At 36.6% G+C, this 22,600-nt stretch overlaps 1 protein-coding gene across 1 annotated transcript in view; it reads left to right on the top strand.

Annotated features, from left to right (window-relative positions):
- The window catches only part of NOL10 (nucleolar protein 10), a 52,964-nt gene that overhangs the window by 11,575 nt on the left and 18,789 nt on the right, over nucleotides 1-22,600 (top strand). Inside the window, exons 11-13 of the mRNA XM_068183460.1 lie at nucleotides 276-425; nucleotides 2,796-2,862; nucleotides 7,552-7,604. Of these exons, the coding sequence (XP_068039561.1) occupies nucleotides 276-425; nucleotides 2,796-2,862; nucleotides 7,552-7,604 (270 nt within the window). The remainder of the gene's footprint in view (nucleotides 1-275; nucleotides 426-2,795; nucleotides 2,863-7,551; nucleotides 7,605-22,600) is intronic.

Raw genomic sequence — 22,600 nt, forward strand, 5'->3', positions numbered from 1 at the left:
CAATAGAAATTAAGAAGTCTTTAGAAAGATTATTAAGTCTTAATTAATTTTTCTAAATGGAAACATGCTGATGTTAATATACCTGGTTAGAATAAACTGGGCTCCCTTAATAAGTTGTTTTCAGAATTCACAATTATTTATTTTATGTAAATCCTGCCTATGTAAGTAAAATCTCAGATATAGTTAAATGTTTAGCAAAGATCATGTTTAGCAAAGGCATGACTTCCTCATGATCTTACAATGTTATAAATTTAATTTGTCTCTTATTCTTCAAGGTCCTATTATATGATCTCCGGTCTAGTAATCCATTAATAGTCAAAGATCACCACTATGGCCTTCCTATTAAATCAATTCAGTTCCAGCATCAGTTGGATTTAATCATCTCTGCGGATACTCGAATCATAAAAATGTGGAACAAAGATACAGTAAGTAGTTTTATGTTACTGCATTCAGATTTTTTAATTTTTACTTTATTTGGGTTGGGAGTTTTTGGGGGTTTTATTTTGATGTGTTGTTTTTGAGTGGTTTTTGTGCAGGTTGATTAATTAAACTGAAATTCAGTGTAAAAAGTTGAGGGTTTAATGTCTCTTAATTTACATAGCATTTTGTCCTGTCTGACTAAATCAGCATCTGGGAAGTTATTCAATAGCCTGTCAGGTATAAAGATGTAGTCTTAGGGGGTTTTTAGCTGTTTGTACATGTCTGGCCAAGAGGCTTCTTTCAGGAGAAGGATTTAAACATAAAAAGTAGTATCTTAGCCATTGTCTTGGTTTGTATATTTCTCACAGTGTTCTTGAATACATGCAGTTAGGGTTTTTTTCACCAGAGAAAACGTGTTCATTCCAATTCCCTGCTCAAAATAGGGTTAATTTCAAAAGTAGGTCTGTTAAAGACCTATTAAAACCAGGTGCTGCCTATTTTCACAGGATCCTATTTGGATACCGAAGCAGATACTATGTATGGAGCCAAATAACAGTGTGTTTTAATAACACTGTCTTAGGGGATTATGTTGCAATGGGCAATGTCTTTATCCTTGCCCTTTGCACCTCTAAGTGAAATTGAAATCTCTAATTTTCATAGCACTCTTTTCATTATGTCATGCCATCCTCGTTCTTATCTTTCTGTCAATGAACCTTACTATGAATCTATGGGGCAATATATTTTGTTACCCCATAGATTTATAGTAACACTATTGTAACTTGTTTTGGTTTGAGGGGATGTCTGTAGTTATTGTGTTCCTTCTGAAAAACATGCTTCATCTATGCTTTTCTAACTTTATAGTGAAACATAAAGAGAGTTGTAGTAGAGACTTTTTTTCCTAATTATTTCAGGCAGTCACTTCAGTATTGTTGTGCTGCTTCATGAACTTTCAACAGCCTCTTTTATTTTTTCTGTGATCGCAAGTAGTTTTTTGTAAGCTCCTCTGCAGTTAATTGTAACTTTTTGAAAGAGCAAATAAATTATTGGTGATTATTTAAAACATCTGCAGTGGCCTCTCTCCATTTTTCCTAGGTATGTATATTTCCCTCCTTGAGAAGGAAGCACTGTAAGGCTTGTCAGGTGGCCTCTGGTGGGAAAAGGGAGGGTTTCTCACTGCTTGAAGGCAAAGATAGCTTTGGACTCTTTCCTAGAGTATGTTCCAGCTGGCTCCATCTGTCCCAGATGCTGGTTCCTGACTATCTCTGGCCAGGAACCAAGTGCAGAGGCAGACTGCGGGTGGAGAGCATATGGCTTTGATACCAGAATAGCCCCATGCTGAGACGTGCCTTGGGGTGGGGAGCACCAGGCTTTTGTCTGCTGAGGCCAGGGTGGAGGAGGACTCCTCTTAATCATCAGGGAGAGACCAGAGGTGGGTGGGGTAACAGCATGTAACTAAGAGGGAAAGGAAGGGCCCAGAAAGGTAGGTGGGATTGCTGCAGGGAAAGAAAAAAAAGAGGAACAGGATCAAAATTTACCTTGTTCCTGTCCCTCATTTAGAATTGGTAGGCATGTAGTCTCATGCTTCAGATTATGTGGTCCAGTTGTTAGACTCTTCCTTTACTGGCTGTTTTGTGTGTTGGCTTTTAAGAGCACCTGTATTTTGTCTGGGTTTTTCAGACTGTGTTCCAATTATTATTTTAAGAACATTGTTTCCTGCTTTTACCTCTTTCTTAAGTAACCTTTATAACTTCAATTCTGATCTAAGCTAGATACCACTGTATGCTCTTACTGCTTTTATTTTATATCAAGACCTCTTTAATAATGAGTTTATAAATCATAAATAAAGTACTGAGCTATATTTCATTTCATGTAGACATTAGTACAAGTGGAAGAACCAAGCTCCAGATTCAAATTCCACTCCTAATCCATTTTTTCAGCTAATCATACTTAGCAAAGTAAAATTATTTAAAGTTGCCGCATTCAGAGTTTAACAAAGTGAGGATTACACTGACAGTCTACTCAGAACTTGTGGACCTCAGCCCCACTTTTGCATAAAATAAAGTAAATCTGACATATATTTTCAATACAGAAGTGTAAACTGAGAAATTAGAGGTGCCACTGTACATTGCTGTGTCTTCAGTTACCAGTAGGCTGCTCTTCCTTGTAAGAGATTGAATTGGAGATAAAAGACAATACTGTCTTCCTTGTGTTATGTTCAGATATTAATAAAATTTTATTGTTCTGCAAAGTCTGTTCCATCTTTAGTCCATCATGTTTCTTAGCTTCTATAGTAGCTATTATTAATGTTTAGATTTACTGAATTTAATTATATTGTCTGGAGTTTTTTATTATTTATTTTCTTCCTACAATTTCAGGGAAAGATATTTACTTCAATGGAGCCAGAACATGATATAAATGATGTCTGCCTTTATCCAAATTCAGGTATGTTAAGTATAGTAATGTCTTGCTAAATTCAAAAGAAAAAGCTTGTTAACCCACGGTGTGGTCTTTGTTTAGGTGACACTATTTAGGTCTGCTTTCCTCCTTATGGCATAGCTTGGAATAAAGGGTTATGTGTCAGTTAGTGTCCTTGTTTCCACTGCATCTGTATTATATAGGAGCCTCTTTGCAGTTAGAAGCTGCTGTGCTGTTAATTGATTGACTTCTTTTACTCCTTCAAATATCTGAAGTGACTCATTTCGTAAGAATAGGAATTTTCATCTATTGTCTTGACTAAGTCCCAGATGAGTTAGAGCTTGCTTTCTAGAGGTAGGAAAAATCTCTTTACAGCAAAATGACACTTTTTGTTCAAGTGTTTCAAGAATTCGATCTTTCCATGATTTAAATACAGCACCTAAATTGTGCCATCCCTTAGGTTTAATACTTTGGTTTTAAGTGTAGGTTTCTAAGTGCACAAATTTGCATGGTTTTTGTGATTGTTTTCAGACTTGTTGCATCTCATAATGTTATGTTTAGAGATCAAAGCTGAGGATCACTTTTAACCAAGGTTTCCAGGACTTAATTTATGAGTAAAAATATTTTACAAAGTGATGGTTGAATGTGCATATATGATTTGGTTGTATTTCAGATTGCAACTGGACTTAATTTTCTTGCTTAAAATGAGTTGCTTTAGTTCTTAAGTGTGATGTGACACCTACTTCCTTTGTAGAAAGCAGTACTGGAAGAGATGAAGTAAGTCGGGCCTACTAGGATGGCACAGAGCAAAAGTCTAGAAAAAGACATTGCCTGAGTTGCAAACTGCTATTATCCCAATTTTAGAGAGAGGTAGCAGTAAAGACAGACTGGCAACTTGGACTTTGATTCATACTAGCAGCTCAAATTTAAGATTGTAGATAAGTGAGTGTGAGATTTCTAGCAAGTTAAAACTTATCTGTCTTTTCTGCCAACTTCAGTTAAGAATGGGTTGGAGGTTTCTTTTTTTTTCCTTTTTTACCCCTTTTTTTTTGTTAAGATGAGCAATTAAATACTCTTCCCTGATAGGAGAGTGGACATTTTTGACCTTATGAGCAGAGTACATGCCATGTGCCCTGGTTAAATGTAGGAGTTCATGTGGGTGTATTTGAGAATTACTGCATGGTGACAGGGTGAACTGTGCACCTTGGAGACAGATAAACCCTCATCCATGGTGGCTGCAGAGAGAGATTGTTGGAATGAATTATTTTTAGCATTTCACCCAGGTTTCACCTGTGAGCTTATTGGTTTCATCTAAAAGAGAACGCGGCAGCAAATTAATGTCCACACAGCATCAATGAAGAGCTCACCACAGGGAGTGGAACAGAAAAAAGTTATTTGTCAATGTACAATCATAGTGTAATTTAGGTCGGTGGGTACCCCTGAGAGTGGTATATTTCCTACTCAAAGCAGGGCCAACTTGAAGTTAGATCCAGCTTTGAAGTCTGATCAGGTTGCTCAGGTCAAGTTTGAATATGTCAAGGATGGGCATTACTCAGCTGTGGATGCTCTGTAGCCTTTGTGGTATGTGGACATGACTCGTGTGCTTTTGCAGAAATGATTTTCTTGAGACTCTGCAGGACAAATCTTGTAGCACAAAGAATTGAACGCACGTGTCTCTATAATGTTGCTATTGGGCATTGCTTTTCACATGTCTGTGATTGAGATCTGGATTGTGCAGGCCAGTTCTGTGTCCCACATCTGCTTAAATCAGTGCTGCTTTTCTTATTGTCTGTATGGGGACAGGTTCATCATTTTGGTAAGAACTGTTGTGGGAAGAAAACTGGGTTGTATTTTATAGTCACATGGAGACAGTGGGGCAAAAACTAGAGCATGTTGCAGTGGAAACTGAGAGATTGAGGGTAAGAGGTGGTGCATCGCGTGGTCGTCATTAATACTGTTGGACCAGCATTTAAGATGCCTTAGAACCACCTCATGCTTCTTCAGAATTTAAGGAGTAATCATGACTGAAGATTTGAAAATAAGGAAATGCTTTCAGTAAGATGGACTTGCAGTTATGGAAAGTTGGAAATATAATATGATTTCAGTATCAGTATGAGTTGGGCTCAGTGCTCTTACTGGTGTTCCAGCATTCTCAGAGCCCCTTTAGATGCATGACACAGGAAACCCAGGAGATCTTTGCCTAGCTTGTGTTTTAACACTTCATGTGTCACTACTGCTCAGAAAGGCAAAACCCCTTTTTCACCCTTGTTGGAGAGATAAGGATTTGATGGGTGGACTATTCAGGGGATGAGGAATTGGTTGGATAGTCTCATCCAGAAAGTGTAGTGGTCAACAGTTCAATGTTCAAATGGAAATGAGTGACAGGTGGTGTCCCATAGGGCTCTATATTGGGACAAGCTTTATTTAGTATCTTCATTAATGGCATAGACAGGGGGATTGAACTGTCTCAGCAAACTGGCAGATGACACCAAGCTGAAGGATTAGATGCCATCCAGGCATACTTGGACTAGTTTGAGAATTGAGCCCATGGGAATCTCATCCAAACCAAACTGTTCTATGGTTCTATAATTCTATCAGTTATTGTAAACTCAAGATCAGTATACTGTGAACTGTTTTTTTTGGTGGTAGTTTGTCATAGTTAGGCATTTTTAATTAAACTATTTTACCAACCAGCTTCAGCATTAGTACCTTTCCTGGGAAGCAAACCCTTGTGTATCTTTGACCAAACTACATGATGACAAACTTCAGTCATAATAGTCGAATATCTTCCTTGAATATCGTCCTCTGATCACACATGAACAGAGTGGGGCTAGGAGAAAAAGGTTTACCACTTACTGAGTCAATTTAGCTTTAGTCAGTTTAAGTTGTGGAATATAAATGAAACTCGACAGTCTCTTCAGTGTATAGAAATCTGTGTCCAATTACTGTAAGAAAAATTAAAATGTAAAAATCTGCATTTTCTAAAACTGCCGCTCCTACATATTATCACTTCATACTCCCATTTTCATTCTTGTACATTCATGATACTGTATTGCAGACCATTTTATAGAGAGGGTCTTAGTAAAATTTCTGAAAACAGGCTCTCCTTTATTTCCCTTCTACAGTAATCACTCTAGGCTGTTATATAGTTTGTTAGGGTGTGGTCTCTTCCCATAAAAATTTATTAAAACTAACAAGCTGAAGCAATAAAAATGCATGGAATAGACTTCTCATTTAAGAGTTGTTAACTTTCATTCTTCTATTTCCCTTGTCACATACACTCATATACTGTTCAGAAGTCTGCTTTTGTCCTCCTTTAATTATTGGTGGAATACTCAAAGAGGAAGTTTTACTTCACCGTCATCCTTGAAGCATCTGCAGAATTAATTTCTGTCCTTATTTCTAATGATTCCTATTCAGTCAATGGAAAGATGCTTAGTCTTATGAAGTATTAGTGAGTGTGCTCTTAGGGGAGCATGTAACTTGTATACTATACTGGAGTACTCTGTGTGTGTGTGTATGTGTTCAAGCATATGCTATAAATTCTTGCTTTTTCCTTAAATTGCCTGCAAACCTTTCCAGCACAGTTTTTTAGTCTGTTTGCTGACTAAGCTTTCCAAAATATCTTGCTTTGCTGGGAAAGCAAGCCCCCTTTTTTCTGACATTGTAAGTCCAGCAGCATTGTGTAGTTATAATAAAAGGATTAGGTAGGAAGGATTACTCCACCCATGGTAATTGCATTCCTCTAGTTGGGTGTAAATTAAATTTCTGCCCTCTGGGTGTGTAGTAATTGACCCAATTATTCATAGTCTCAGTGGCATATGTTACAGTTCTTTCAGATCAGAATGTTATCTAATTTGATGGCACTTTTCTTCTTCATAATCAATCTTCTGTATTACCTGTTGATCAGCTACATTGGAAAGATAAAATTGAGATAAACATAAAAGTATATGGCAGATGTTCTTATTACTCTTTTATGTAGAAGGAAATTGAGAGTGTTCTTCATTTTGAACTTACAAGAAGTCGATTGGCAGTAGGAGATTTTATGCAGATTTTAGTATTCCTACAGTATTTTTTTTATATTCAGTGGTGTTTCTTGGGTATATTCATAGATACTTTAAATTCTACATTTGCCCTGCTTGGTTATAGCACTAGGATTACTCCTTTTGAAGCCACAGTATCCTGTATCTCATTTTGGGTCGAGAAGCTGCTGTTGTATTTATTTCCCAAGATGAAATATGAATGAAGGTGTAAACCATGCCATGATTTATGGCTCTATTGAGGTGTGTGTTTAAAAAAAAAACAAAACAACAAATAACCACATGTAGTAATACCAATGTATTAATACTGCAATTTCATGTCCAATGTAGTTTTTAACTGCAATGCTAACTGGATTTGTTCTAAGCAGTATTAAGGGATGAACTGCTCACATTTGTTATGAAAGTTGGCAGCCTGCACTTGTCAGAGTTTAATGTTGCTTAAAGTGGTGCTGAATAATTAAGATAGAGGACAAAAGTGAATGAATATATAGAAAACTAAGCTTTGTTAATTATGCTGATACCACACCTTTCTTTCTCTGGTATTTGATGCAACAATTTATTCCAGGTCTTGATTAATGTCCATTGCAAGCCAAGAATATGTACTTTATGAGCTTTTTTTACAAATGGTATTAACCTCTTCTGATCAATATTTTTAAATGTGGAAATCTCTTTTTAGGAATGCTAATGACTGCAAATGAAGCCCCTAAAATGAATATCTATTATATACCAGTAAGTAATACAAGTTGTTGTTGATATTGCTCCTAAAGACAAAATTGTTTGGTACCATTCAGGTATTTCAGTTGAAATTCATATCTACATTGTCTGAGTTGTCACAATAAAGTAAATTTAGGTTAACCATAATTCATTAATGTAACATGTTGAATTACTTATAAAACAACCTGTACTTTGCCTTTTGCTACTGGTTTCAAAACTGGTTAGTGGCTGCAGAAGATTCAGGTGGAGCCTTTTTTGATAGCTGATGAAAAATAATTCCTAAATAGGGACTATGTTTTTTAAGATAACAACTTTGCTGTGTTGTGAAATATTTCATTAGTGTCTTTAATATGTGGTGTTCAGTGACATAGCATTAAATATTCTTCTCTGCTCTGACAAAGAAATGATACTATGTGACTTCAGTATGGCTCTTGGCTGTAACTTCTGCTCAATGCCCTTCAAATGCAGCTTTTCATGGGATAAGCTTTCCACTTGAAAGGCTTAACTGTAGGTTTAACTATATGTTTTATCTCTGCAGATTGGTTTTAGGGAGACTTAGCAGCAAGCCTTCTGGTGTCAGGGAATTGTAGAGAAAATTACACCTGCATTTCCCTCTTGGTTTAGTTTCTACAGTGTGTTCTCTAGAGATTTTCTTGTCCTGATAGAAGATAAATAGTAGGACACCTATGTAAATTTTACATGCAGAATAGCTGACCAGACTATAAAAATACATACACTTCTTAATTAATTTTATTCACGTTTTGGAGAAATTATAAAATTTATTAATATTGAAATATATATTTAACTATATTTTAATTGAGCCAAAAAGTCTTCATTTAGCTAAATGATTTTAAATTAATTTAAATTTAATTTTTTTCTGTTAATTTCTGGTCATCCCCCACTGCTATATCCACTGTGTACAATCTTGATTACGTTCAGGATGGCGATTTATGAGTTTACATTTCTCATTGTGGAATAGAATATATATACATGTTGTATTTGCATGTCTAAACACAATAGTATACCCCTCTAAACAATTCTGTAGTCTGATATATTTATTTACATTATTAGATTTTTGCATTTAAAGAGATGTGGCATTTTGTACATGAGTTATGTCATGTTGTTCTTTGGATGTGAATTGCCTGTTGTGGTAATTCAGCCGTACCCAGCTCACATTTTGTTAACTGTGCTGTTCCATGCTTTGAATAACAAAGGGAGACAACAAATATTTTTTTATTTATGACAAAATATTAGCTGTAGTTAGAAGAGGAACACTTTCTTTCCATTTACCTTGTCCTTTGTAAGGTTGAGAGAGTAGCTCTTCAAGCATTTTTTTTTTCTCTATTGTCTTTTTAAATTAATGGATTAGGGAACACAAACTCGCATATTTTCGAAATGTGATGAGTTTTTAAAACTGGAATTGACTACTTAGTCAATTTAAATAATCCAGATGCAAAAAGCATTCCTTCTGTCACTAAAGGTAAAGTTCAGCTTCTCTCTGAAAATTGTGCAGTGAGATTATGTTTTATGCAGGTGTGCATGATGCATGAACCTGACAGCTATAGCACATGAGAAGTTCACATCCAACTTAGCCAAAAAGTTATTTCATTGTCTTGATTGTCACCAGTGATGAATGTTAGAACTTGTTCAAGCTAGCATTATTTTGAGTTTTCTTGCACATATTGTAAATCAAAATGAAACATACTTATTTTTTACTCTCTCAAAAATCTCTCATAGAATCCTCTGTGAGTACTGAATTCATGTTTCTGAAGTCAGACAAGTAATTTTTAGTTAAGAAATATAAGCACTCTGTATTAGATCTCACATAATACCAAGAGACAATATTGCAAACTTAAATACTGACTAATGCTATCTAATATTTTTGCAGCATGTAGGCTATTCCAGTGAAGATTTACATAAATCTTGCCCTAAACCATCTTCCTGTGTGACCATCCCCTGATTTTTGTTACCTGAGTCTGCCTGAACTCGTTTGGCTGGTACCTTTTTATGGGTTTTGCACTCACAGTGACATGAGTATGCGGGTGGACCCAAATGATGAATAAAAAGCATAAATCCACATAAGTTCTATATTTGAAATATTGTTATGTAAATTTAAAATTTATTTACAAGGCTACTGCCCAGTTTAAATTTGCTTTTCAAATAAGCTGAACCTCTCCAGTTTGTATCAATGGCTTTGAGTTTGAAGACTGTTGAAAACACCTGAAATATTGTTGTTACTTTTTTAGTTGACAAGCTGTAGTTCATTTCAAAGCATTAAATACTTACTTTAGACAATAGAAAAGTTAGACAGTAGTGAGAAGAAGTTACTTAGAAATAGAGACAGAAATCTCACACTCTGGTCTGATTTTTTTACACCGTGCCTTTTTAAAGGCAAGACAGGAGGGGCTGGCACAGCCAGTGTTGCATAATTGAAGGGCGTTTTACTACATTTTCTAAAAATCAAGTATGTAGGTCACTAAATCTGTTTTTGTTGACTGTTTTGTTTATTTTTTAATCTACCTTTTAAATGAAGAAAATATGAAATGGAGGACTTGTGTCAGCCTTCAACTGCTCCAGGGCTTTTTTTATTAAGGAAAACTTAATGTTATTAACACGTTCATGTTACAGTTTTATTCCTTGATCTTCCAGACTAGTTATTTGAGCTCAGAGTAGCACACCTGTCCTTTGGTTTCTCTGTCAGTAGATGATTAATACATGTGTTTTTTCCATCCTTGGGAGACTTACTAATTTCCTTGCACAGGCAAATTTAAGTTTAGTTATGTGGGTCTTTGGAGCAAAACTTTGAAGAACTATATTACTTGATCTGTTTTCATGGTGTCATTTTCTATCTTTTTCTAAGAATTAGGATTCACAATTTTTTAAATGAGTAACTTAATTTTCTCTTTGTTTCTTTAAGGTAGACTTGAATACTACTAAAAGTGTGTCCTTTGTTTTTGAGATGTTGACAGGAACTGAGTTATAAGTCCTGTTGAATTTCACAACAGAATAAATGCCTGGGAGAAATGCTACTAACTGCAAAGGACAGTTATGTAAATAAAATCCATTCAATTGACCGTGTCTGTCATTGGCCTGTAGTGCTAATAATTATTCTCTTGTTTTCAATGCTCATTGGAACAGCTGTAAGGAATTGCCATAGCTATGATCAAGGAGGATACTTCAAATCCCAAATGTATGGTGCTGTGCTCTACGTAAGGAGAAAAAAATTCACAGCAGTGGGAGTCTTGCAGAGCAGTATGTGCATAGATGGGTGCAGACAGACCCAGCATCCGCTGTCCGTGATTGGAGTTGGCCAGACAGTGCAGGACTGTGCCCAGCCCAGCATACCCAGCCTCTCAGCAGGTTTTATTAGTGTGGGCACAGTGCTGTGCTAGCACGGCTCATGACTGGTGAACTGGAGCTGGCTCGTGTCTGGCCAGCTTGGAATGTGCTCTGGCTGAGCTCATGTCTGACTGAATTATCTGTGTACGTGTGCCCGTTCTCTGCATTGTTAATGCCAAAGCTAAATTTCCATTTCAAACCCAAAAAATTGCTGTCTCTTAACTTCAGGATTATAAAACATTTGACAGTGAGTATCATAATATTGCTTGTAAAAGAAATGGCAAGCATCAGCTTTTCCTGCAGAAGTTTCATCAGGGTAGGTGTGACAGTTGAGACAAGGAATGTCTGAGAACACTGCATTTCTTATAAAAAAAGTAAAAAATCACTGTAGTTTTTTCTTTTGTGTGCAAAGCTGTAAGTAGAGGAAGTACAAGGTGATTTTTTGGTTTTCCAGAAAGGACAGGCGGGTTTGCTTTTCAATGGCAAGATACCTCATAGAGGTACACAGTGCAGAGTGACAAAAAAGCAAATTGAATCTGTTGAAATGAAATGTTTGTGTTACATAGGTAACATCTTGAGTGGCTTAGCTTAGAGACTTTGTTTTTGTTTTATTTTGCTGGGATTTAATGAGGGCAAGTGCCTCTGAATTCCTGACTGGAATTGGGCTGTTTGCCATTAGTTTAATAGCTAACTTGCAGTTTATGCAAACATTTGGAAACCTGCTTCTTGCCAGCTGGCTTCCTGGTACATCACTTTGATGTGTGCCTCAGGAAGGTTGAAATGAAAGTTGTGTGTGCCTTGGGATAGTTTTTAGACTACTGACTCAGAAACATAAGTTGATTCAATAGTGCAAGCAGGTCCTGGCCAAACAAGTGAAGAGAGCAGAAGTCTCTGCACATGACACATGGTGGTCCACTGACCTGGGATCTAAGATGAGTCAGATTCTCTTTAAGTTTAATTGAGGCTGTCATGTTCCATAACATACGAGGTTCTCTTTGCAGGTTGTACAGAGAACCCCCTATGTGTCAGCTCCTGAGTGCTCTGGGTGGAGAGCAAGGGGCATAGGTGTTACTCTTGAGTGTTTACTTCTGGTTGCACAAACTTGTCTGATCTTAACACAGATGTTGCAAATCAGTCCTGTCTCATTTATTGGACTTGAAACTTTCGGCTGCATGAACATACTGAAACTGAAACTTGCTCTATTCATTAGGCTGTTAAAAGAAGAGAGCAATTAAGCATGTAATTAATTGAGTGTAATATTCTGTGTTCTGGATTTTTTTATTTTCCTGCAGTCTTGGCAGAGCACTCCCTATTGAGGCTAGAAGCAATGTACTTTTGGAATAGTGAAGATATTAAGCTCTTTAAGGAAAAATAAATCCTGGAGCGTCTCTGGCTTCTTTTCAGGTGGTTTTGGAAAATAATTTGATATCCTAACACTCCCCTAGTTCAGAGCTGTTAGAGTTATAAACTGGAAATGCTTCAAGAGCAAGTATTTCTTGCCTACTCAATGATTCAGTTTCTCCAAGAGAATAAGGGTTCTGGTTTCTAATACAGTACCTACTTTGGACTTGTGGCTGTCCCTATTGTTAGAAATATCATTAATTTTGTCTTCTTAAAATTGTGTGGCTTTTCAGCTAAACCAACCATTGCTGGTACTTCTTGTCTTTCACACATTCTTTAACTGATTTTGTTTTCCCTTTCTCTTTTTTTTGATACTCCTCCAGTTTGGTTTAATTACTGTTTATCAGCATCTTTCTGTTTTGAATATGCATCAAAAATGCTTATCCTTAAATTTTTTTTTCCTTGGATTTAGAAAAAAAATGGTTTTACAAGACCTAAGAAAAACTAGTTTTTCCTGAGTGGTTAACCCTGAAATAACATAGTCACTGATTAAGGCAACAAATCCTATTAGTTTACATGTTTTCATTTAATGCTTGGGTTATTTGGTGAAACAAATCTGTAGAGGGAGCTTGTACTGAAGGAAATAACAAGTGAAAGCAGTTTTTAATACCTTAGTTCATCCCCTTTATTTCTTTCTGGATATTTGTTTGGAGTAGTTCTAGAATGTAAATTAGGGATGAACATGCTTTGATCATAGTTGCCCAAATGAGCTGCTTCTAAGTGGCTGAACTGATCAAAGTTGTGTTCAGTTCACTCACAGATAGAAAAAGCATTTATTTGAAATAGGTAGGTCAGTCTGTGACAGGGTGCTCTCACTAGTTCTATACAAGATGTTATGACCATCAGATACCTGTGTTTACAGTCTGTCTTTTTTCAGTGTAAAAGACATGGGAGGTTTCCCCTGTGTTATACTCTCCACACTTAGCTCTATGATCACAGCCTTTCAGAACAGTTTTATCACTCTGAGACTTACCTTCTTAACCATTTGGAATCTGCTGATTGTCTTTTTTTCTGTTTTGGGTCTTTATATTATAGGAATACAAACCTACCTGTCCACATCTTGTACTTTATGCCTTTAGGGCCAGTGTTCTATATAGTCAGCTGTCATTCAAATAGTTTGTGGATGCTGTTACAGTGAGACTTTCTGTACAGATTTTTGGCTAGTCTGGTAAAAGCTGTGAATCAAATGATGCAATTCTTATTATATTTGTGTTTGGCTTTTTGACACTAATAGAAAAGATTTGCAGTAGAGTGCAAGATTTTGATTTATTTTAGAATGTTTTCATGTCTTCTGATTGGCAATATTAGGTCATTCTGCATAGGTGCTGCCTCAAGTGTTGTCTTGAAGATCATATGATGAGGCTGTGTTTTTTAGAAGACAGTTGTTCATCCTGTTCAGTACTGCCCTTCCCTAACATGCTTTTGGTAAAGTGGAAAACATCCATGAAACTGGCTTGTGCTAAGAGATTTTTTTTTCTATCCTGAAACAATAGATAATGTCGAGAAACATTTCATAGTCTGGGAAAAAATATGGTAAAATAAAATGGTAGTTGTGACGTAAAGTGGAAAATGTTGGTCTTAATCTTAGTTTGCTCATTTTGAAAACTGTGAAATGACTGGAAAGAAGGGTTGTTATGAAGTAATGTATTACGGTTGGGCTCTAGGGCTGCCAAGTGTCAAAAGAAGAAAGTTTCCATTAATAAAAAGATACTTGAGTGCATCTTTGGCCTTTAAACTAATTCTGAGTTTTGATATATCAATCTTGCAAAATTGTGTTTTCCATCCAGAACAGTCTAATCCTTTACACACCAAAAAAAAAAAAAAAAAAAAAAAAAAAAAAAAAAAAAAAAAAAAATCTGCTGAATGATACATTACCTATCTCACAGTATTTACAAGCATAGGAAAAAAAGTTGTTTATCTTCACAAGCAGAAATGTGAGCTTCCTACTTTTAACCTAAACACTTCCAAACTGAAAAATAACACACTGGGCTTATTCCCAACAAAGGATATCCTCCATTTCCCATGTGCTGGCTGAAAGACACAGTACCACTTATCACATATATATAGAAGGAAAACACCAATGTGTGATGATCAGGAAACAATTTCTGATCTTCCTGTAAAACTTGTTTTAGATGTTTTCAGGTGCTGATGATGTACTAGTCTAGATTATGATCATGTATGAACCCTGCTAAGTGCTGTTGTGGCTGTTAGTGTACCAGGCAGCACCTCTTCAGTATTTTTTAACCAGACAGCAGCACGCTGACAGTAAAGTCATATGTTTAGCTTACATCAAACTCTTCACAGAGCTCAGGAGAAAACTCTTAAAAGCAGAAGTTGTATGGAATTATACCAGGTGATTGCTCTGACCATTGATAAAAGAATCATGTGCTTTTTGTGCACAACACAACAGTGTTGTGACCTGTTTCTCAAGCAATTAGTGGTAATGGACCTTCTGTTCTTGAGTCCTTATTTTAAGAAACATGTTTTGAGGGGGGAGTGTGCTCCTCTTGTTTTAAGCCTTGAGTATCTGAAAGATATTTTTTATTTCTGAACTTGCACTTGTTCTTTTCTTTGGGCCATCTATTCTTCACTTGATTTCTGAAAATCTCGAGATGCAGTTTCCTAGCTTCAGTCAGTGAAGAGAGAGGCAGTCATAGATAATGCAAATGTATAATTGCTGAAAGGAAATTTTGTGCTGTGCTACATGTCTATCAGCATGTAATAAGAACTAGAGTGTTTTAGCTTTTGAATCAGAAAAGACAAAGCCTGTGAGAATTTTCTCCATGTAATAATTTCAACTCAGTCTTTATTTAATTACTTTTGAAAGTAAGTGTAAATGTATTGTCATCTTCTGTGTTGCACTCAGATTTGAAATGTCTTCTGACTTATGACTGTTTATGCAGAAATAGTAAAAGTTACAAAGAGCTAAGATTTTCATCACAGAAGACCTTAGAAGTAAATAAAACTATCACATATGTGAAAGCTTTTGAATATTTATTTGAAAGCTGCTTTCTACTTAAAATTATTTCCTGAGTTATGGAAAATTTCATTAGCATTATGCTCTGCAATGAAGTTGGTTTATGCTGAGCTTATCTTCATTATCTGTCTGGAGGAACTGTACATTCCCAACAGGTAGTTGCTTTTCCTTCCCTTTGTGTTGTCTGGCAGTACTTGCATAAACTCAGAGAGAAGTCTTCCTCCCAGTTTTGCAAAAAGCAATTAAGCTGCAATGGTAGGGAGTTATTAGAAACTCACACATTCCTAGATTTCCGGTAGTTTGTCAGTCATGTAAGGTAGACAAAGAGCTGGATTTGCCACTACCTTTACATCTGTAGCATTCCTCAAATTTCCCTAAAATACACTTCATCCTCCAATATGTTTTGTTTTAATGACTGCAAAGATATTTATGCTGTAACATTCCTTGGCATCTGGTGTGTACTGTAAGAACTCTGTTGTTCCCAGCCACTTAAAAGCATGAGAGGCAAGATCCTACACAGTGTGACAGTTGAGGAATTTTCCTGTCCCATCAAGAGAAATTGATAAGGGGATGTGTGGGGACTTGGCATTTCTAGCTTATTTGTGGTGATTCTTACTTGTTAATTTAGATTGCAATCAGGGGCTGTTGCACAGTTAATAAAATCAATGCATGTGTTACTTTCATCTTTGTTATTAGTGGAAGTTTTGTCTGTTGGTGGCCTATGCCCTTCGTATTGCAAGAAGAATGGCATATATGCCATTATGTTGTGAGAAACAGATTTCTGAACATATTAGAACAGTTGGAAGCTGTGTAGAAGTTCTTTCCTTGTTTAAAAGGAAGGCCCAGACATTATGAAGCTTCCCACTTACCATTGCCTTGTCTGCCTCTCCTGTTGTCCCAATTGCAAATGCAAGGAAAGAACTTCCCAAGGAATTTATCCTTTCTAATGTATCATGATGGGGTGGAGGTTTTTGTTAGACTTTGTAAACCGTAAAGGTGGTATTGTTTGTGAGGGAGATTGTGCTGGTTCAATGACACAGTCACTGAACAGTAAATTAACTTCATGAATGTTCTGATGAGTACCAGAATCTATGCAAAGGAATTGGTAAAAGCACTTAATGCAATGTGGTAGGGAATGGAAGGTGTGGATGGCCAAAGTAAATTGTGGTGCCTAACTTACTGTCAGTAAGGCATTAGATCAGTTTGATCATACCTGATCTGCACTTCTTTTTTTTTTTTTTTCATGGATCAAGAAGGACAATCAGGACATGTCCATAGGTAAACAAAACTGGTGAAGTGAGTCCCAGCTGAACTTATAGCACAGTATTAAGGCAATTTACCTAGTTGCCTCTCTTTTTACAGCTGGAATGCCATAGAACCTGCTGTATTAGAATAAGGACGGAATTTTGGTAACTCTTAGATTATTTCCAACTGCTATTTTTGGGAAGGTGCTTGAAGCAGGTCACGGTTGTAACACATGCTTTGAGAAGCCACTCTTCCCTCCCCTTTTGAGCTTCATTTGATTAGTTGACTTTATGTGTAAGTAGTGTGTTCTTGTACTTTAAGTTTCAATGTATCTTTCTGACTTCACATTGTCTATAGGGAGTCTGATAAATAACAGGTCCATAGCAATACTGATGAAGGGTTTGTTTTATGTATGTCAGAACATGATAGGGACACTGGTGGAGGCATCAGGCTCTACTCTCAATGCCATGGCTGGTAAGTCACAAATTACTTGAGAAGTGTTCTTTTTAGCTCTGTCTTGTGAAGAAAAAAGCTATTCTGGTAATTTTATTTACGATTTTAAGGAGTAAGTTTGTTTGCTTGAGGGTGCTTTTTCCCAACATTATGAGCACCTGGGCCATTGTCTCCTTCAAAAGATAGTGGCTTCACCAAGAGCACTCACAGTGAAAGCAGACTTGTGACTGGTTAACTGACTGCAGTACTTGTCAGACCAGAGGGTATGAGATTAAAAAAAAAAAAAAAAAAAACCACCATTATAAAGCCAAACTGCTTAGAATTAGAAAAAGAAGTATTTACTATCTGATAACTACCGGGGTGGAAAGATTTAGCATCTCATTCCTAGAAGATGCATGCAAGTTCCTGCAGCAGTTTTTGTTTAACACTGGGAAGATCTTAAAAGCAATGTTTCCTTTAACATGCTCTCTAAGGAGTAAAACCTCCAAATAGTTGATTTGGCAGCTCCCACAGCATAGTGAAAGGTAGGGAAACCAACTATTCAACCTCTCTGATTAATGAATGTGCCAAAAATGTCTGGATTTGCTGGAGTTAGGATGAGAGAAAGGGCCAATTCATTGTATAGTTCAGTGAAATTTATGAGTGTGTGGGCTTAAAACCAACTGCAGTGCTGTTGTCAGTAGTATGCCAGAAGGGGCGAGTGTACTATTTAGTCTCTCTTGGTCATGTCTGTTCTCCACTGAGCTACTTGATGTCTTTAAAAGCACCAAATTTACACCATGTGATGCAGGGTGAATGAAAGTGTTAAATTATGAAGAATATATGGGAAATTTGTTGGAGTTTATTCCCCAAACCAATTTAATTTAGAGAATCAAATAATTTTCTTCAGTCCATTAAATAGAATTAGGACATTAACAGGGCATAATTGGAGTTGACTGTAAAGCATTCATAGGAAGACTGAAGATTACAAAAGAATGGTAGAATTCAAAATTACGAATTGTTTGGAGCACGTTGGTTGCTATGGGGAATGCTGTGTATGGAAATGTAGTAGACAGAAAAATAACAAGATAATGTGATCCCAGGAGTCCTTACTAACACGAGCTGTTGTCTTGGGCTGGCTATGGTTGAAGGCCAAAAGCATAGTAACAAGAACAGAGAGCTGCAGCTTTTCACATCTACAAGTTAGAAAAGATACAGCTGGGTTTTTTGAGTTACCAGTTGCAATTGATTTAATTTAACTGGTAACAAGGTGCAGCAAGGTCTTCTTCTCTTGATTTCTCAATGCATCTAGATGGAAACTTTTCAAAGTTACTTCATATTGAGATCTGTCTAATTCTTAAAATTAGGGAACAAAACATTGAAAACAATACTCTTAAAATGAATAGTAATTAATATTTCATGTAATTGCATTAAACTTGGCTATGCAATTAGGAAGCTAATTATGTTTGAAATGCAATTGCACATTTCTATCACTGCCCACACCCTAGGGATCATAATTTTTTTTACCTCCCTCATTAGACCTTCTGTAATCTTTCTCCTGTTAAATGGTGTGATTGAAAATCAGAATATGCATGCATAGATGTGCATTTGCTTTCTCCAGCAATTATATCCTGTTAAAGGTTTTAAATGCTTTATATTGTGCCATTTCATTAAAAAAACAAACAAAATTAAGATTTTATTGTTACTATTTGTCTTCTCCATAGAATTTTTTTTGTCCTATAGGTAAATGTGTTTGTGAAGTCTTTGAGTTAGATATCTAAAATATATTTAGTTTCAAGAAATGATAGTCTAGAAAATAATCTCTCCTTGTTGAAGTGCTTTAAGTTTTATTTTTGGTTTTGTTTTTTAATGGGAACGGAGGAATGGATGAGCCACCTTGGATTGTCAAGTCCCATCTTATCACAAGCACTCAGACTGTATTATGTTTTTCTTGAATATTTCATACTTCATCTGTTAGTTGTTCCCCATTATCTCCACTTTAAAAAGCTCTTAAGAGTCACACTCTTCTTATGATTAGCTCAGCTCTAGTTTATAGTGTCTCTGTGATGTATTTATTCTTGTGCAAGGATTACTGTTTCAGAAATCCTCCTTGTGCCATTCACAATCCTTGCTACAGTTTGCATTCACATGTACTGGAGTTGTACAAAATGTCTCCACCAGCTCTTTAATAATTTTACACAAGCCACTGTACCTAGAGATCTGTTGAAGACCTTAAATATGTGCTATTTTTCTTGTAATCACCATTATTCAAATAGTACAGCAGTGAATTATTTAGTTAGCACATTTTTGCTACTTAGTAATGGTCTTAATCAAAATGTGTAGAAGGTACCACAACAAATAGATTTTTGACAGAAGGTTTTACTTCTAAAATACAAAAGAACAGTGATAGGATGTATTTTCATGCTTTTTTTTACCAACTCTATCACTATGGTGTGGCATGTTACGGCCTTACAGAGTTAATTTTTGTGTAACTGAAATTTTTCTGAATCTGCATGCTGCTGTCTCATGCAGCCACAGCAAATAATGCCTCTGCTTTCCAAAGCCTCTGGAACTGTGTGGTTAAATGATGTCCACATACCTTAAGTTAGTCTACTAGAGGAAATTTGGACAGTCTAAACTTTCCAAATTCTACTGAATAATTTTGAAATCCAATTAATGCTGTCTGTGAGCATTTTGCGTATTTTTGATTGCTAAAATAAACCAGTGAAGATTGGGAGGGTTGAGTCTTACTGCATTTTGACATCTTGTTTATTGCTGAAGAGTTTATCACTACCTTGTTTGAAATCTTCCAGGAACTTACTGTTTAACATCCAGCAAAACAGATTTTGGAACCTGTTTTTACTCCCTGAGAAGAAAAGAGCAATTGTTCAGTCACTCCTGTAGAATTGGTCTCAGAAACCTTCAAACAGATACTTAACAATACTTGTCTGGATGTGCATTCACAGTAGTTTAATTTAAATCTCTTGACATCTGACTGTGGAAGCTTCTACACATCCTGAGCTTCTTTTAAGTTGTTGAACATGGTTAATACTAGTTAGGATTAGGGCAGGTTTTTGTGGCTGTAAGAGCTCTGCAGAGCTGGCTGTCAAGCTGTTGAGTGGTGTTTAAAAGTGTACAAGTGCTGTCTGGTGTTTCAAATTAAAGGTAAGGAACATCTGTTGTGGGCTGGGAATAATACCTGTGCCGTCCTAGGGTTCATTAATTTTAGGAGAATTACAGACCAATGACAGGATGATATTTTCTACAGAAGTGCTCAGGAATTAGGCATGGCCAGAGAACATTTTGTACCATGTAAGACTTGTGGTGCCACAAGATTACGAAGTCAAGCGTCTTGTAGAATAGAATACAAAGAACTGTGATTTTGGAAGTTATTTTACAATATTTAAAAAATATTTTTCGGTGAACATTTTTCTTTTTCTTGGACAGTTTGGTCTCAGAGTTGTTGTTTCTGCTCAGTTGCATGCTAGACCACTCATATTTTGTTTTTTCTCTGTGTAAAATAGAGAAATATTCTAATGTGTATAAGAAAAATTTTATATTAGGTGGCACAATACTAACAATTATTAAGTACACATTTTTACTTCCTATGGCTTGGAGTAAGATGAAAGGCAGTGGTGAGGTGTCTGCTTTACCGTTGTAGTGGTAAGTTTTGCTGTGGGGAGGAGGGCACTGGTGTGACCGATGGGTCACTCTGCCTTGCAGTGTGGTGGTGGGACATTGAGGGACAGCTGTGCTTTGTCACCTCCTGGGTGCTGTCTCCAGTTGGTGAAGGAGGAAGGTTCTGGGAGGGGAGCAGAGCACGGAGCACCCCCTCACTCGCTGCCAGCTGGGCCCTGCTGGTGGCTGAGGCTCCTCTCTTGATGGGCAAAAACATTTTCAAAGCAATCTTAGTGACTTTCAGGAGCAATTGGCAGAAATTGTCTCTAGAAATGGTTATCCATTTCTAGATTCTGCTATAGAAAGCAGAATAATAATGAAAACAGCAAAAAATAATAATTCCATCACTGTTGGTGCTCATGTCTGGTTTTCCTGTGCTAAAAAGTATTTGGATAAAAGCTGAACATAGATGTGCACTCATTTAATAATGATTTTCCTATTGACTTGAGTGCACTTTTTCTAAAACTTGTAGAGAAGCCTATTTGGTATATCATGAATATTGTAAAAATGGTATCTGTCACTTAAGTTGCATACAATTACCTACTTCATAACATTTTCTTATTCATGTTGTCAATTTCAGTGCATTTTTCTCTGTGAGGTGTGGTAGATTTGTACCTTTCCACTCCAAATCGGCAAGTATACTGCTTGACCTACACAAACTCCCCAGCTTTGTTTTGTTCTGGTGGCTTTAACAGGGGCTGCAGGCCAGGCTGAGGTGGTGCCAGTCCTGGATGGCAGCAGCTCCAGGGGGTCCCACTTGTGTTGCAATGTGACCACTGTATGGAAAGTCATGAACTGGGGAAGACAGGCCGCTTTCACTTCTCCCACCTTGTCCCTGGAGGCCCAGTGCAGACCAGCCCTGACAAATGTTGCTTTTGTACCTGGGCACAGGAATGGTGGAGCCCTAGCCTGGCATTCTGGAGTACTTTTGGCATCATCCTGGGATGGCTGGTGTTTCACAGTGGAGCCTTAAATTCTGCAGTTAATGCAGCAGCAGTTAAATTGTGTGAAGGATTACTATTGCAAAAGAAGGGCATTTCTTATTTATGTTCTTGTCATTGTGGCTGATATTGTTTGCTGTGTCTATTTTTGAATTTCTTCCTAAGCTTTAAAAAATGTTTCATTTTAATGCACAAAGCAGAGCTCCTAAGGTGTCCTAGAATAGGTAGGCAAGTGGTTTCAGTGGGGTGGGAAAAGGGAAATAAGGTAATAAACATGCACAGACATCTCTGTAGGGTTTTCCTTTCTGTCAGTTAACATGTGAAATTTTAATAATGATTGGATTTTCTATTTTTTCCTGGTATTCTGCTGCTGCTTTTTTCCATTAATTATCTCATTTCCCCACTTTGTTTTCTATGATCTGATCATCCAATTCACTCCACAGATTATTGTGAATAATCAGGTTTTTTGCTTCATGTGTTTCATGGCAATGATTACGCCCCAAGGAAGGTTTTACTCTCAGTATCAAGTTTTGCATATAGTCGCGAATGTTGTCCTTAAATTTTATTACAAGAGATGTTTTGTTTAGTTAGTAAGCAGCTTGGGAGTTATTTTTAATAAGAAGGACAAACTGCTTCATCTAAAACAAAATTATAGGTAAACTTAAGGTTCTTCCACACCAGTCATGCTTTGATGTTCTGGTAATGAGGCACAGATCACTGATTTCTTAAGTGCATGAAGACATTTAGTAGATCTAGACTGCTTTCTTTTTAATATAAAAGCTTGGCATTTAAATAAGGGAATTTGGGGGAAATAAAAAATCAAAATCTGGATGGAGACAAAAGCTACTGGAATGTTGGCAAGAGGTCAATCTGAATGTTATATATGTCATTTATTCCTGGAGTAGATGTGGGGATTTTGGTTAATTAAGTAGGTAAAATATTTCTTGTTAGTGACATCTTGAGTATTTCCTTGGAGGCTTTTGGTAATTGGAATGGAA

Source organism: Anomalospiza imberbis, chromosome 3, assembly GCF_031753505.1.
Source record: "Anomalospiza imberbis isolate Cuckoo-Finch-1a 21T00152 chromosome 3, ASM3175350v1, whole genome shotgun sequence".
Taxonomy (NCBI): Eukaryota; Metazoa; Chordata; class Aves; order Passeriformes; family Viduidae; genus Anomalospiza; species Anomalospiza imberbis.